Raw genomic sequence first — 12,451 nt, 5'->3', positions numbered from 1 at the left:
GGCGGGGGGGCGGAGCGTGGCGGCGGCTCAGGAACAACACGGGCACGTTTCATCGTTACGAACCTCCTCGGAGGTGTCTCGTCTGCCCGGGATGGCTTCATCGTGTATCGCTTGGGGCTCGGTTCATGCGCCACAGCCCCCGACAGGAGCCCGGTCGTGCCCGTGCTCTGCCGGCTGCTGTTCTCCATTTCGGCCTTTTCAACTCACACTAACAGGGACGGTTCCTGCCGGGCTCCTACGGGCGATGTCCTTCGTGCCGGGGCTGCGAGGTACGTGCTGGGGAACGGGCCGGGGTCCGCGGGGCGAACGGACCGCGGGCGGGGCGGGGCGCGGCGGCCAATGGCAGCGGCGGGAAGGACGGACCGGGGTCGGTTGACGTGCGTTCTGGCCAATGGGAGGCGCGGGGAGCCGGGCCGGAAGCGGGGCGCGGGGCGGGGCGGCCAATGGGAGCGCGGTCCGGCGCGCTGGCGGGCGGGGCGGCGGGAGGTCGTTGCGGGACGCGGACGTTCTCGCCGTTGCTGCCGTTGCCTCCGTTCCCGGGCTCGCTGCGGCCGCCTCGCCTCTCCCGTCCCCTGCCGCCGTTGCCCGGCAGCGGAGCAGCGCGGCGGGATGGCGGCCGGCGGCTACGGGCGGTACCGCGCCGTGATCTTCGCGACCATGTTCGCCGGGTACACGCTGTATTACTTCAACCGCAAAACCTTCTCGTTCGTCATGCCCGCCGTTATGGCCGAGGTGCCGCTGGGGAAGGACGAGCTGGGTGAGTGCCAGTCCCCGCGCTCCCCCCCGTCCCGGCCTCGCTGCTCGCTGTAACGGGCTCTCACGGGCGGGCCGCCGCCGTGCCGCCCGGCTGAGGCGCGTTCCGGGCTGTGCCCGCCGCAGGTCTCATCACCAGCAGCCAGTCCGCGGCGTACGCCATGAGCAAGTTCGTCAGCGGTGTCCTCTCGGACCGGGCGAGCGCCCGCTGGCTCTTCTCCTCCGGGCTTCTGATGGTGGGCTTGGTCAACGTGGTCTTCTCCTGGAGCTCCAGTGTCACGGCCTTCGCGGGGCTCTGGTTCCTCAACGGCCTGGCCCAGGGGCTGGGCTGGCCGCCCTGCGGGAAGATCCTGCGGAAGGTGAGTGCATGAGGCGGGTGGTGGGGAAGCTGCTCACCGCTGCCGGTCTGTGCGGGAACGTGAGCTCCAGATCCAGAGAAACCTGTGCCTGTTCCTGCCTCCTTCCAGCCAAGGAGGTGGAAGTCCCTGGCTGAGCCGCCTTCTGCCTGCGCAGCAGTTTTCCATGTATGAGGTTCTGGTTATTCTGGCAAAAGTTCCAAAAGCTGCTTGGCCCGTGCATGTAGGTGCCTTGACTCTAGTTCAGTTTGAGAAGTCACGTCTCCTGGTGGCAGATCTTCTGCACTGTAAGAGATGTGATTGTGGGAATCCAGCATGAAGGCAGAGGTCTGCCTGTGTCTCCGCTGTTGTGGCAGTTTGCTGCCGGGCAAAGGGCGATGAGCAGAATTCCATCTGCATGCTTGGGGAACTCGGGAATTGCAAACCGCAGGCTGTCCAGGTAGAAAAGTGGGTAACACGTGGAGGAACAGCATGAGTTCAGCCTTCAACTCATGCATGTGTTTGGGATCAGATTGATTCACGCCTTTGGAAGGAAGGGAGGTCAGCTGTGTGCTTACCTCTCTGGAAAGATGTAAAATTCAGGAATGCACGTGCTTGCGGGATGGGGGGGAGGATTTACAACTGCCCTGCTCTTCTGCAAGGCATCTAGCTCATCTAGCTGGCCAGAAAAGAACTGTCCAGAAAAGGACACACAAAGGAAGGGCTCGAATCACAGAAACAACAGACAGAGTGTTGTCTGAAGACGTGTGTGAATGTAGCTCTCAGACGTTTTCCTGCTGGCAGCAGCCGCCCCAGTGGTTCTCGCTCTGAGGGCATGTTGCAATGCAGAGCTGATCGTGCCTGATTCTTAGCAGGGAGTCCTAAAGTTACGCTGTGACTCCCTGCATATCCATGTGCGGTGTCGTGCCAGCAGACCTCTCCAGGAGGACGCTGTTCCTGGCAAGGGGGTGTGCAGAACCCTGTGTTCTCCAGTTTGCCTCTCCCGGACCACATCTCAGTTTCATGGTCTGTAAATGGCAACTCCTTGGAGCTGGCTCGCGGATCCCGTGGTGCTGTGTGGAGTTCCCTGCAGGACTGCGAGAGCACAGTGGGCGCTCCCTTTACCTGCCTTTGTAGATGCAGTGCCCCAGCGGGCCTCGACTGCGGATTTTCAGGTGTGGTGTTGCTCTCTTCCTCAGACCTCATGCCCTTTTCTTGTTGTTGCACAGTGGTTTGAGCCATCACAGTTTGGGACGTGGTGGTCAGTCCTGTCTACAAGCATGAACTTGGCTGGAGGCTTAGGCCCCGTTGTCGCTGCTCTTGCATCTCTGAACTACGATTGGCGCGTGACTCTGTCCTGCTCCGGCTTCATCTGCGTGGTTGTCTCTTTCGTTTGCCTTGTCCTGATTAAAAATGAGCCGTCGGATGTTGGGCTGCCCAACATTGATGAAGGAGCCAAGAAAGGGAAGAAAGGTGAGCATGAGGCTTCGCTGTAAGGGGGCAGCTGCAGTGCCTTTGGTGTGTATTCCGGCACAGGCGTGTCACTCCCGGTGTCCTGAGCCCTCCGTCCTTCTCATCTCCCACAATCACCGTGTGGTGGGCACGTGCACGGGCTTGTTTTCAGCAGCTTTATTCTGGTAAGTTTAGAACGCTGAAGTTCTAAACCAAGCCCAAGTATAATCTTATGGGAAGGGGACTGTGTCTGGGCTACAGCAACGTAACGGCAGGAAGTGCTTCCTTAAGCCTGACCTCCCTCTCCACGCTGGCATAAGACAGGCACCTCTCCCCTCACCTCGTGTAAGTTCTCTTGACTGCTGGTTTGCGGTGGACTCTGCTCAGGCTTTTCTGTCCTAGCCTAGGACAGCTAGTTAGTAAATGTTTGTTCAGACCACTGAGTATGCCTCTTTTCTGAAAGCAGAACAGGTAGAGGGGAATTGCAACACAAGTTTGCTGTAGGATTTGAGAGGCCAGTGGAAACTCAGCCTATCTTCCTCACTGTCCTGCGATGCCTGTGCTGCTAGACTTGACCTCTCTGTGTAAGAAAGCAATATTGCTTCCCCAGAACCTTTTCTGGGGAGGGTGGGTTATGTTTGTAGGCGTTCCTCACATACTGAAGCAAAAATCAAGGGAAGACCTGAAAGCCAGCATCTTGGTTTGGGTCTATGTAGTGGCTTTCACAGGTACTGCTGAAAACATTAGCACAAAGTCTGGAGGAGCAGATAATTTTCCTAGCAACTTCTGCGGAGGGTTTATTGGCAGCCGCAACACAGAATGTTACTGGGAGGAGTGTTTTGATTATTCTTTTGAAATCTTGAATGAATGTGGAATAAATTGACAGAAAAGATTCTGGAATCACAGCAAACCCAGAACAAGGGGGAGGTAAAGCCATTCATTACCTACGAATATCTCCCTTTATGAATATCCTCCTCTGTAAGGATGTCCTTGTGCATGAATCCCACTCGCAGATCTGTCTGTAGTGCCGCTGAGCTGATGTGCTTCAAGCTGTGGTAATGCTCAAGCACTGGTAATGCTCCTCCCGATGTTCCTTGTAGGTTCCTCCAGTGACAACAGCACTTTGACAGAGCTGCTGCTCTCGCCGTACCTCTGGGTGCTCTCAACAGGCTACCTGGTTGTTTTTGGAGTGAAAACATGCTGTACCGACTGGGGACAGCTCTTCCTGATCCAGGAGAGGGGACAATCCGTGCTTGTGGGTAAGATGCAAAACTGCGTTATTAAGCTCTGTGGCTGCAGTCTGGGTGGTGTTGCCCAGAGCTTGAATGGGGGCAGGAAAAGGACACAGGGATCTCTGTCTGAGGGACTTGCTTACCTACCTCCTAACTGTCTGCTTAGGTACATGTAGGTACTGACATAAGTCAGTGCTGGAGTTACTGCCTCAGTGCCAGGGCCCTCCTGGGACTGGCAGATGGGCATCCCTGTACAAGGATGAGCTGGAGGGTCTTGTCCAGCAGAGCTGCTCTGAGCTGACAGTGGTCGAGCTTAGTCTAAAGTGTGCAGCAGCTTTGTGACCAAACCTGATGGCCTGTCCTTTGCTTCACCTGCGTTCTAGGTAGTTCCTACATGAGTGCCTTGGAGATTGGGGGTCTGGTGGGAAGCATTGCTGCTGGATATCTTTCTGACAGAGCAGTAGCAAGAGTAAGTAACCTGGACCCTCAGGTGCACTGGGCAGTTAACACAGCATCGATTTGAACTGCTGCAGAACTTTTACAGTTTGTTTTGGCTTCCTTTGTGAGTGCTTAAAGATGATTTCCCCCTTCTCTAATACCCACACCAGTAGTGGAGCAGAACACTCCCCGTGTTCATGTTGCTCAGGAGATTCAGGATACCCAGAATGCAGAGGTAGGGAGCTGCTGCCTCATGCTACAAAGCAGCCACTCTCAGTGCTGTGTTTGTTTCTTCTGTCTTCCCAAGCTGCTCTTCTGGAAGCAGTTCTGTATCTAAACTACTCTGCTCTGAGGTGGGACTTTTGAAAATCAGAGCATTCTTGATTAAGCCATGTCTCTTCCTTCACGCAGAGGTGAGTTGGGAGGGACACGACCCATCTCAACAGCTTCAGGAAGGTGCTCAATCAGGCTGGTGTTGCCGCTGCCTGGTACAACTGAGAAATAGGCCCATAGTAGTTCTGCTGGGTGCATGGGGACAGCTGCCAAACACCCTTTTTTAAGGGTGTTTTAACACCCTTTTTTAGGATGTCTGGTCTGTTTAATTTGTTGGCTTTACTGTGCTCTCCATATTTCCCTGTTGAAGGAGATCTGGTTGTTGACAGCTGTCTTCTGGCTGAAAAGGAACCTGCATTAAAATCCAGTGGTGGGATCTGAAGCCAAATTCAGGGTGGAAATTGGGTGCAGTTGATAACAGAAGTATCATTTATCACTAGGAGCTTCTTGTTTAGCACAGTTGGACTGCGGGCAGCCCTTCAACTGAACCAAGAAGCCTTGCTGTGAAAGGTCCACTTTGGCTCATGTTCTGTGTGTCTGACCGGGCAGTGTGGACGGCGTTAGTTACCACCAGTATAAAGCAAGAGTCCTTCCAGCTTCTATGCCCTGTTTCCTTCCCTGTGCTGCAGGTGGGTCTGTCGAGCTATGGGAACCCCCGGCACGCGCTCCTGCTTTCCATGATGGCCGGGATGTGCGTGTCCATGTTTCTCTTCCGAGTCACGGTCACCAGCGAGTCTCCCAAGGTAATCCACACGTGAGCCGCTGACCGTACCTGGTCAGAGCAGCCTCCCCTTTAACGACGAGGAGCCTGGTGGCAGGGAGCCTGTTGTCTTCACGCTTCCCTTGTGGCACAGTGAAGCAGCCTCCATTGTCCTGGGCTGGGCAGCTTCTGCCAAGGTTGGCTTGGGTAGCCTGTGTTACCTGCTGTAGCATAGACATGACTTGCCTCTGCCTGCATGATTGCTGGAGGAATGAAACCTTTTTTCTCCTTTCCTTGTTTTCTTCTTCAGGAAAATCACTTCTGGACTGTAGCCTTGCAACCTCTAGCTGACCTTACAGGCCTAAAGGAGTATGAGGTTTCTGCCTTGCATTTTTCCTCCTTCTGCCTGTTTCTGCTTTTGCTGATCTGCCCTTTTCCTGTCCTGGGAGGTTGGTTAGCACTACAAAACTTAAAACCAGGGCACTGAGATTACTGTAAGTTTTGTAACAGAAACCTTTTCTTGTAGTCTTTTGATTACACTAACTGACTTCTAAAAGTCTGGGTATACAACTTGCAAGTTCTTATTCCAGAGGTTCTGAGGACATTTGTTCATCAGTTAAAATGCAGCCAGTTAAGGAGTCCTGCGAGTGGGCTCAGAAGGAATTATCCTGCTACTGCAGACTCCTTCCTGCTTGCTTTTTTGCAAATGTTTTCCTAACTCTTTGTTTCTGTTTCCCATCTGGAAAATGAGATGACATTTACTTACTTCTGCGCATCTTGAAACAGTGTTTGTAGTTCAGAAAGCATGCTCTAACCTTGAGGCGGCCAAGTTACTTACCCTTTGTTGTCCTTTCACACGTGAGCCAGGTAGTTTTCTCAGAGTGTGAGCTAACACTGAAGTTCAAACTGTCAGGGTTTCTTGGGTTGGTTTGTGTTTGTTTAGTAACATAGAGATTATCAGATAGTGGCTTCTTGCAAATAAAGATGCTCTGACCAGTTGCTCGCATCTAAAATGAGAAAAGCTTTTAGCTGGTGACTCCAGGATTGTTTGAAAGCGATCTGATCCACAGCTCTGCTGCGATTTTGTCTCTCCTCAATGTTCTGGTTCATTCTTGCAAAACAGCTCCTGTCGTGTGTGCACAGGGTACAGGCAGAACTGTGGGAGAGAGGGGGGCTCACGGTGGCCAAGAACACCATGTGGGGTCTGTCAGAGGCTTGAGCTCTTCTGTCAGCAGGCCAGCAAGTCAGTGCCAGCCTGAAAATGTCAAAACTCGCTCGTACCGCACGTAGCATCTGTGGTTGGTTGGCAGCTGCTGACTGACGGGAGGGTGCACAGGAGGATCCTGTTTCTGATCTTAATGTGTTTTCACAGCTGTGGATCCTGACTCTGGGAGCTGTGTTCGGGTTCTCCTCGTACGGGCCAATCGCCCTGTTTGGGGTTATTGCCAACGAAAGTGCCCCCGCCAACCTGTGTGGCACCTCCCATGCCATAGTGGCTCTCATGGCCAACGGTGAGTAGTGCCCATTTCCCTGAAAACCAAACAAAACCCACGTGTGTTCTTGCTGGAGTATTGCCCACTCTTGGGTGCCAAGCTCCCGATCGTGGGAAGCCACCCAGGAAGTGGAAGTAATAGAGCTGGGAGCCTCAGGGATGCTTCTTGCTATGCCTGACGGGCTTTTGCCTTACACTTAAAGTTCAAACCATGCCTGAGAAATCTGAGCGTTCAAAACCAAGTATCAGCAGATCAAATCAAGACGCATAAGCATTGCTGGTTTTCTGTTTGTTTCTCCTTGCAGTTGGGGGGTTTCTGGCTGGACTACCCTTCAGTACCATTGCCAAGCACTACAGCTGGGCCACAGCCTTCTGGGTAGCCGAAATCACCTGCACTGGCAGCACGGTGGCTTTCTTCTTACTGCGCAACATCCGCACCAAGATGGGCCGGATTCCCAGGAAGGCTGACTGAGGATAAGCTGAAAAGGAGGTGAAAAGGAGGCTCCCTCACCGACGGGAATGATGCTCGGATTTTTGTTTAACTGGAGTGAGTTTACCTATTTCTGCAACCTAGATAAAAATATCTCAATTTCTCATTCACTGTCAGTTGCCAGAGGGCACAAGGTTCCTGCTGCTGATCACTTTTTCCCTCAAGATGTGATAATTCAGGTAGTTTACACTGGCAATGATTTTGCTGCACCTCCTCGCAGTACTTCTGGGGAAGCTCGCAGGCTTTGCAGACCGAGCTCCTCCGCTAAAAGGACTCTGAATGACTGGCTTCAGGTGCTGTCACATTGAGTTTTGTCCCTGCTGTGTTTGTCTTGGCCATTAACTCGTCGATTCTGCTTCTCTCTCAGCCCTGGAACAGCAACAGCAGTGAATGGTGGTGGTTGGAGCTGGGCCTCATGGCTCGTTTGAGAGCAGTGTGGCTTTAGCTTGACTCAGGATTAGCTGTTAGGAGAGAGGGAGGTGTTTTGCCCCGAAGAAGCGGAACGCTGGTGCGGTGCTGCGGCAGGGCTCTCGCAGCACCTGGAAACAGGCACGTTTCCAAGAAATCCTTGGCACTTTAGGGGAGAGCATTTAGAGAAGCTCCTTCTATTGAACCGATCCTGTCCAGTGCAATTTCTGTGTACAGTGTTAATGATTTGCAAGGGAAGCAGCTGCTGCCATGGCAGCATGCAGCGAGCACTCTGCCCATCAGCCTGGAAAACCCATGCAGCAGCAGTTATTGTGACAGCAGCTGCAGGTTTTTTCCAGGTCTCTGGAAAAACACATTTTTAATGTTGGCTTGTGTTTTGTCAGTACACGGGGTGTAGTCTAGGGTGGTTTTGGTCAAAAGCTGCATCTCTCAGCTGTGGGCACGGGCTCGGGCTCCTTCTGAGTCAGCCTTAGCAGAGCCACTACTGGCAGCCTGCAACAGTCAGGCCCAGCACTGTTTGCAATAAATACTCAGGTTTTTAACCAGGATTTTGTTGAATATTCTTGGCTTTCCCCAAAAGGATTTACTGCTTTAGGGCTCTGGAAGAGGCAGTTCTCACGAAGAACGTGCACACAGGTACTTTGCTGAACAGCGTGGTTGCAAGAGTAGGTAGCCAGCCTTAATTAAAACAGTGGAAGTGAATTACATTTTGTACTTAATTCTCTGATCTTCTATTATGTGAAATAAAAATGGAGCGGTGTCACCAGGGCTCTGGTTGTCTTAGGGAGAGCGGTGCAGGCAGAACCACCCAAACCTGCTTATCCTCTTAGGGTGCTACTGGTGCAAATTCACCCTGCCAACAGAAAACAGCCATCCACCTCTTCAAGGAACATTTATTACTCCTACATAGAAACCCTTTGCAAAACCATAAGTTAGAGCTATACAGAAAAAATACATATGTACAGTTCTGAAACGAAAGCAAGCCATCAGCTGCAGTAATGCTGTGGACCCGTGCCTTGCCTTCTTTCTTCACTCGAGGGCACAGTAGAATAAGCCTCTGTGGTCCTGTGTAAACAGTCCTGACTAATCTGTTAAAGGTAAATTTCACAACTGGGTGATAAACAAGTATCTTGCGAGATAGTGGGGCACGTTTGGGGGCTATGCACTCTCTGGTATGAAGGAGAGAGCTCTGTGAGAGGCCCTACTCTTCAGGGAAAGACAAGAGTCAGTGCAACAGACGAGGCTTTCTCTACGACCCAGGTCCGAAGGGTCCAGCTTTCTCTGCCACTTCCAGAGCAAGTTTCAAGTTCTGATCAAACAACTCGCATCTGCAACAGAAAAGCAGAAGGGGGTGACTTTACCTACAGAACAGGCTAACAAAGGCAAGATCTCCACATTCTTCAAGGAGAGATTATGTAAGTCATGACACCGTGACCTGCTGCTGTCAAACTTTGGCCTGGCCATTAATTAAGGTTAAAGTTTCTTGTACGGGCTCAAGTGTGACGTTACGGCAGCAGGGTTTGTGCCAAGGAAGAGTGCCTCCCACTTCCCCAGTAGAGCAGCACCTGCAGTCATGTGCTGTGTCCTCCCTCTTCCCTCAACCCCTGGGTCTGCTCTGCCACAAAACGGGGGCTGTCAGCATCTGTTACCGCACAGGCAGAGAGGGGTGAGGGACTGCAGATGCATTATCAAAAGTGGGCTTTTCCCTACCTGATGGGCATCTCCAGGGAGTAGAAAGGATTCTTCAAGGCGAAGTCAGAGTAAATCTCGTAGATCTTGCGGAGAAGGGAGTCTATGCCCGCCTGCCTCGGGTCAGCAAGAACCACGAATTTGATCCCTGGAGCCATAAAGACAGGAGGTGAGGAAGGCAGAGCTCAGTGACAGCCCTGGCCGAGCCGAGCGGTGCCGCTGCCCACGGCTGAGCTGTACCTGTCAGCGTCTGGAAGCAGTGCAGCTTGAAGGTGTCGGTCTCCAGCATCTCGATCCCGGAGCTCCCAATCTCGGGGGACAGCTGCGACCCGATGGCGAACAGCCTGTGGGGAGAGGGTCCTCAGTGCCCCCCGTAGCCCCCGCCCCTCCACCCCGGTCCCGTCCCGTCCCGCGCAGCTCACGAGTGGAACATGGAAGCCAGCATCAGCTTCTCGTTGGAGGAGAGGCGGTGGCGGCCGAAGCGGATGGACACCGGGTAGTTGGCGGGGTTGCCCAAGAACTCCAGCACGTCCTTCCCGTCCGCCGTGAAGCGCCCGTTGACCTCGGCGCCGTTGATGGCGAGCACGGCATGTCCCACTGCGGGGACAGCGCGGGGTCAGCCCAGCCCAGCCCGGCCCGTCGCGGCGCCCCCGGCCCGCCCGGCCGCCGACGCACCGCGGATGCCGTCGCGCTGTCCGAAGGCCACGACGACGCGCTCGTCGTGCGGGCGCAGGACGAGGTCGAGCGGGAAGCTGAAGGTCTTCTCGGTGTCGGCGCGGGGCGCGTAGTGGTCCAGCTGGTAGATGAGCCCGCCGGCCTTGTTCACCACGTACACGCTGAAGATCGCCATGGCGCCGCCCCGCCCGCCCGGAGGTGGTGCCGCGCCGTGCCCCGGAAGCCGCCTGCGAGCACGGGGCTTCCCCGCGCCCCGCGCCAGGCGCTTCCTTTCTCGGCCGACATCTTGTGGAGCAGACCCGCTGCAGCATGGTGAGCGCCGGGCGGGCTGCGGCGGCGGGCGGCGGTGACGCGCGGGGCCGGGGGGAGTCTGGAGACGCCGCCCCGCTGCCCGCCGCTCACCGGCCGCCCTTCTCTTCCTCCCCCGCAGCCGCCCAAAGACGACAAGAAGAAGAAGGACGCGGGCAAGTCCGCCAAAAAGGATAAAGACCCCGTCAATAAGTCTGGCGGCAAAGCCAAGAAGAAGGTGGGAGCTGGGGGGCCCGCGCCGTGCTCCGGGGCGGGCTCACAGGCCGAGCAGAGCGAAGGGTGCTGGGGCCGCGTTGCTCGGGGGTGGCTGGTGCGCTGCCCGGGGGGGTGTTGGGGGAGCTGCTGCTTCGTCTGGCAGCAAAGTCGCGTGTGGTAGTGGTAAAGCTGAGGAAATAAAGGTGTGCTCGTTTTCTTTGGAGCTTTAGTCCCATCGGTTGGAGATGCTGAAGGTGTTATCTGCAGCATTTACGTTTACAAAGACGATTTTGTGCATCCCGTTAGTCCTTTAACCTGGGTTGCGATGTGGAGCTGTTTGATGGGGCATCCTAAAGCTGTATGCCCTTTCTTTCATTATAGCTTAGAAGATGGCTTAGGGTTTGTTTTTCTGTTTTCAAGTAGAAGTGGTCCAAGGGGAAAGTAAGAGACAAGTTGAACAACCTTGTCCTGTTTGACAAGGCCACCTATGACAAACTGTGCAAGGAGGTGCCCAACTACAAGCTCATCACGCCTGCAGTTGTCTCGGAAAGACTGAAGATTCGAGGCTCCCTGGCGAGGGCTGCCCTCCAGGAGCTGCTCAGCAAAGGTAAGTGCTCAAAACTGTTGGGTATATTCCTTGCTCACCTGGCAGATCTCGTGCTGCATCTGAAATAGACAAATGGGTGTGCTTTTGGCAAGCTACTGCCTTAGCTTGTGTTCCACAAGTGCTCCAAAGTGAGGAGCAGCGGCTCTGCAGCATTCACTGGTGCTGCCATGCTAAGAAAATGCTGCTAGAAGGGTGGGTGGTGACAGAACCGCCCTAGACCTGAGCAAATGTCTTATATGAGCACATGTGTGATTGGGTGTGCTGGTGTTCCCTCTCACACGTTGGCCAGTCTCGGAAGGGAGCACAACATCCCCAACTCCCTCCACTACACGCACTCAGATACTTTCCTTTTCTTGTAGGTTTGATCAAACTGGTGTCCAAGCACCGAGCGCAAGTGATCTACACCAGGAACACGAAAGGTGGAGATGCGCCTGCTGCAGGGGAGGACGCATAGCGAGGAGGTGAGGTGGTGGCTCCGGCTTGGAGCCGAGTTGTGCTTTGTTGGGAGCTAATGTGTGGCTGCATGTTGTGTGACAGACTCTGCTTTGGGTGGGCTGTGTGTCTGGCTATTGAGAGGACGTCACTCGTGCTCCAAGTGGCTTCCTGGGTGGCGTTGCTGGAATATTTCTGGAACCAGAAGACAGTTGGTGATTGTCCCTGTGGAGCCATGTGTGCTCTCCCATCAGTGTGCCCTCCCTCCTGCTGTTGCAGGGCACTGTGCAGTGTTCTTGTTGGAGCAGAGCTTGTAGATTGTTTGCTTTGTGTTTTGACCTGCTTGTCTGATTTAGGATTTCTTGCCTTGCAGGTTCCCCACTGGCCTCGTCAGCTATGTGTCCTATGTAGATGCACACAATAAAATTATTGAAGTAATTTTTCTTGCCTTTTCAAGAATGCGTATGTTTCATTACTGATAGTGGATTCTGGGACAGATAACAGCTGTGTTTACCAGCCAGTTTTTGCATTTATACGGTGTTTGCAACGTCCTGTGAACATGCTTTTGTATTGTGAAAGGGAACTTTTGCATCACCTACAGCAGCCAGAGATGTTAAACCATATTTAGTTGTAGTTGGAGAAAAATTGAAGTCCAGTTCTGTGGCTGGGTAAGGTGCTAGCAGGGTATTTTCAGTACTTCTTTAAAGTCCCTGCAAACTAGCTGTACTCACAGATGTTTGTGCAAGGCAACAGCAGCTGTCGGGTTAGTGTCTAGCAGGGAGGTGTTGATAAGCAGCTCTAAATAAGGCTATAAGCGTTTTATTTAAATTAAAAGTAAGAACTGCCCAAGCAAAGGTCTCCTTTCTTCTACTGAGGACTAATCAGTCGTG

The 12,451-nt window shown here is 53.7% G+C and overlaps 3 protein-coding genes across 4 annotated transcripts; 2 read left to right on the top strand and 1 right to left on the bottom strand.

Annotated features, from left to right (window-relative positions):
* The first annotated feature begins 59 nt into the window (after window positions 1-59).
* On the top strand, window positions 60-8,356 carry SLC37A4 (solute carrier family 37 member 4). Of its 2 annotated transcripts, XM_030505609.2 has the most exons (9): window positions 60-757; window positions 880-1,112; window positions 2,318-2,561; window positions 3,641-3,799; window positions 4,156-4,241; window positions 5,173-5,286; window positions 5,554-5,619; window positions 6,616-6,754; window positions 7,041-8,356. In XM_030505609.2, exons 1-9 carry the CDS (start codon window positions 340-342, stop codon window positions 7,205-7,207), a joined length of 1,626 nt encoding a protein of 541 aa, XP_030361469.1. In that variant the 5' UTR covers window positions 60-339; the 3' UTR covers window positions 7,208-8,356. The 2 variants fall into 2 exon arrangements, with proteins under 2 accessions (XP_030361469.1, XP_030361470.1); XM_030505610.1 differs by lacking the exon at window positions 5,554-5,619 and having other exon boundaries at window positions 473-757.
* A 173-nt stretch (window positions 8,357-8,529) lies between these two features.
* Window positions 8,530-10,246, bottom strand: TRAPPC4 (trafficking protein particle complex 4). Its single transcript, XM_030505612.1, has 5 exons — window positions 10,019-10,246; window positions 9,766-9,940; window positions 9,584-9,687; window positions 9,365-9,491; window positions 8,530-8,982 (listed from the first exon to the last, which is right to left on the bottom strand). Exons 1-5 carry the CDS (start codon window positions 10,191-10,193, stop codon window positions 8,904-8,906), a joined length of 660 nt encoding a protein of 219 aa, XP_030361472.1. The 5' UTR covers window positions 10,194-10,246; the 3' UTR covers window positions 8,530-8,903.
* Window positions 9,977-12,017, top strand: RPS25 (ribosomal protein S25). Its single transcript, XM_030505614.1, has 5 exons — window positions 9,977-10,330; window positions 10,449-10,544; window positions 10,946-11,129; window positions 11,489-11,590; window positions 11,935-12,017. Exons 1-4 carry the CDS (start codon window positions 10,328-10,330, stop codon window positions 11,581-11,583), a joined length of 378 nt encoding a protein of 125 aa, XP_030361474.1. The 5' UTR covers window positions 9,977-10,327; the 3' UTR covers window positions 11,584-11,590; window positions 11,935-12,017.
* The last annotated feature ends 434 nt before the right edge of the window (window positions 12,018-12,451 follow it).

Source organism: Strigops habroptila, chromosome 17 (assembly GCF_004027225.2).
Source record: "Strigops habroptila isolate Jane chromosome 17, bStrHab1.2.pri, whole genome shotgun sequence".
NCBI classification, from domain to species: domain Eukaryota; kingdom Metazoa; phylum Chordata; class Aves; order Psittaciformes; family Psittacidae; genus Strigops; species Strigops habroptila.
This window is presented reverse-complemented; position numbering and strand designations above follow the sequence as displayed.